General features: G+C 45.4%; 1 protein-coding gene across 1 annotated transcript in view; it reads right to left on the bottom strand.

Annotated features, from left to right (window-relative positions):
* Positions 1-20: 20 nt before the first annotated feature.
* The window catches only part of LOC119588181 (cerebellin-2-like), a 1,182-nt gene continuing 251 nt past the window's right edge, over positions 21-951 (bottom strand). Inside the window, exons 2-3 of the mRNA XM_037936884.1 lie at positions 573-688; positions 21-455 (exon numbers count right to left, since the gene is read on the bottom strand). Of these exons, the coding sequence (XP_037792812.1) occupies positions 254-455; positions 573-688 (318 nt within the window). The 3' untranslated portion in view covers positions 21-253. The remainder of the gene's footprint in view (positions 456-572; positions 689-951) is intronic.

Raw genomic sequence — 951 nt, 5'->3', positions numbered from 1 at the left:
CCTGTTAATTTCTTCTTTAGTCTACTGTATGTGTCTGAAGACGATGCAGAAGCGAAACTAGACAAGGAAGGACTCAAGATTACCCATATCTCCATTGGCACGTTTCATTTATATAATCTTATGCATTGATGAAATATGATTTCCGAAATCCGACTATATAGTTTGGCTGGTGAATGTTTTTCTCCTCCTTTGAATTTATTTAATGGGTGATAAAGGGCCTCCTTCTTAAAAATGCCTACAGGATCTTTCTTACTCAATAAGCCTTGGCGAGGAATCCGCTGAAAGAGGTGTAGGCCTCATCGAATGGATGCTCGTAGAGGCTTCCCTGCTGCAGCTCGAGGTGGACCAGGTCCCCCTGGTTCAGCAGGAGAAGGGCCGAGTTGGAACCCTGCTGGAAGCTGCCCTTTCCGCCATATGCTGTCACCTGGTACTGGTCGTTCTTCATCAGGGCCAGCCTTGAAGGAGGTGTGCATAGTGTTGTAAGTGAGGTTCCGTTACCATTATAAATCAATGAACGTATTCCAAACACCCCTCTGAATGATGAACCATTTCATCAATGGATAAGCACTTACGTGAAGTCGCCTCTGTCTTGAGCCACGCCGTGGAAGGAGAAGTAGTAGAGACCCTTACAGGGAGCCTGGAAGTCGCTCTCGGAGGGCGACCAGCCTCCCTCACTGGTCAACACCTCCTGTGTGGAAGGAAACGTAAAGATTTATGACTTTTTCCTCTTTACCCTCGTGTGTAGTTGATTACTGTCACATATTTTTGTCAATAATTATCATACTAGTTTCCATTACGTATCTGTTTACGAACATGAAACGAAAGTAGGCACACACTGAAATCAGATGCTTGTTCCTTTCCCTAATCCTACTCTTAATGCACAGAGTTCCGCTGAAAACTATGAGAGAGGCAAGGTTCATTCGAGCGTGGGTGTCGCCTGCAGTTGGAGAA

The sequence above is a fragment of the Penaeus monodon genome, chromosome 23, assembly GCF_015228065.2.
Source record: "Penaeus monodon isolate SGIC_2016 chromosome 23, NSTDA_Pmon_1, whole genome shotgun sequence".
NCBI classification, from domain to species: domain Eukaryota; kingdom Metazoa; phylum Arthropoda; class Malacostraca; order Decapoda; family Penaeidae; genus Penaeus; species Penaeus monodon.
Note: the sequence above shows the minus strand (reverse complement) of the source record. Positions and strands in the feature narration are given on the sequence as shown.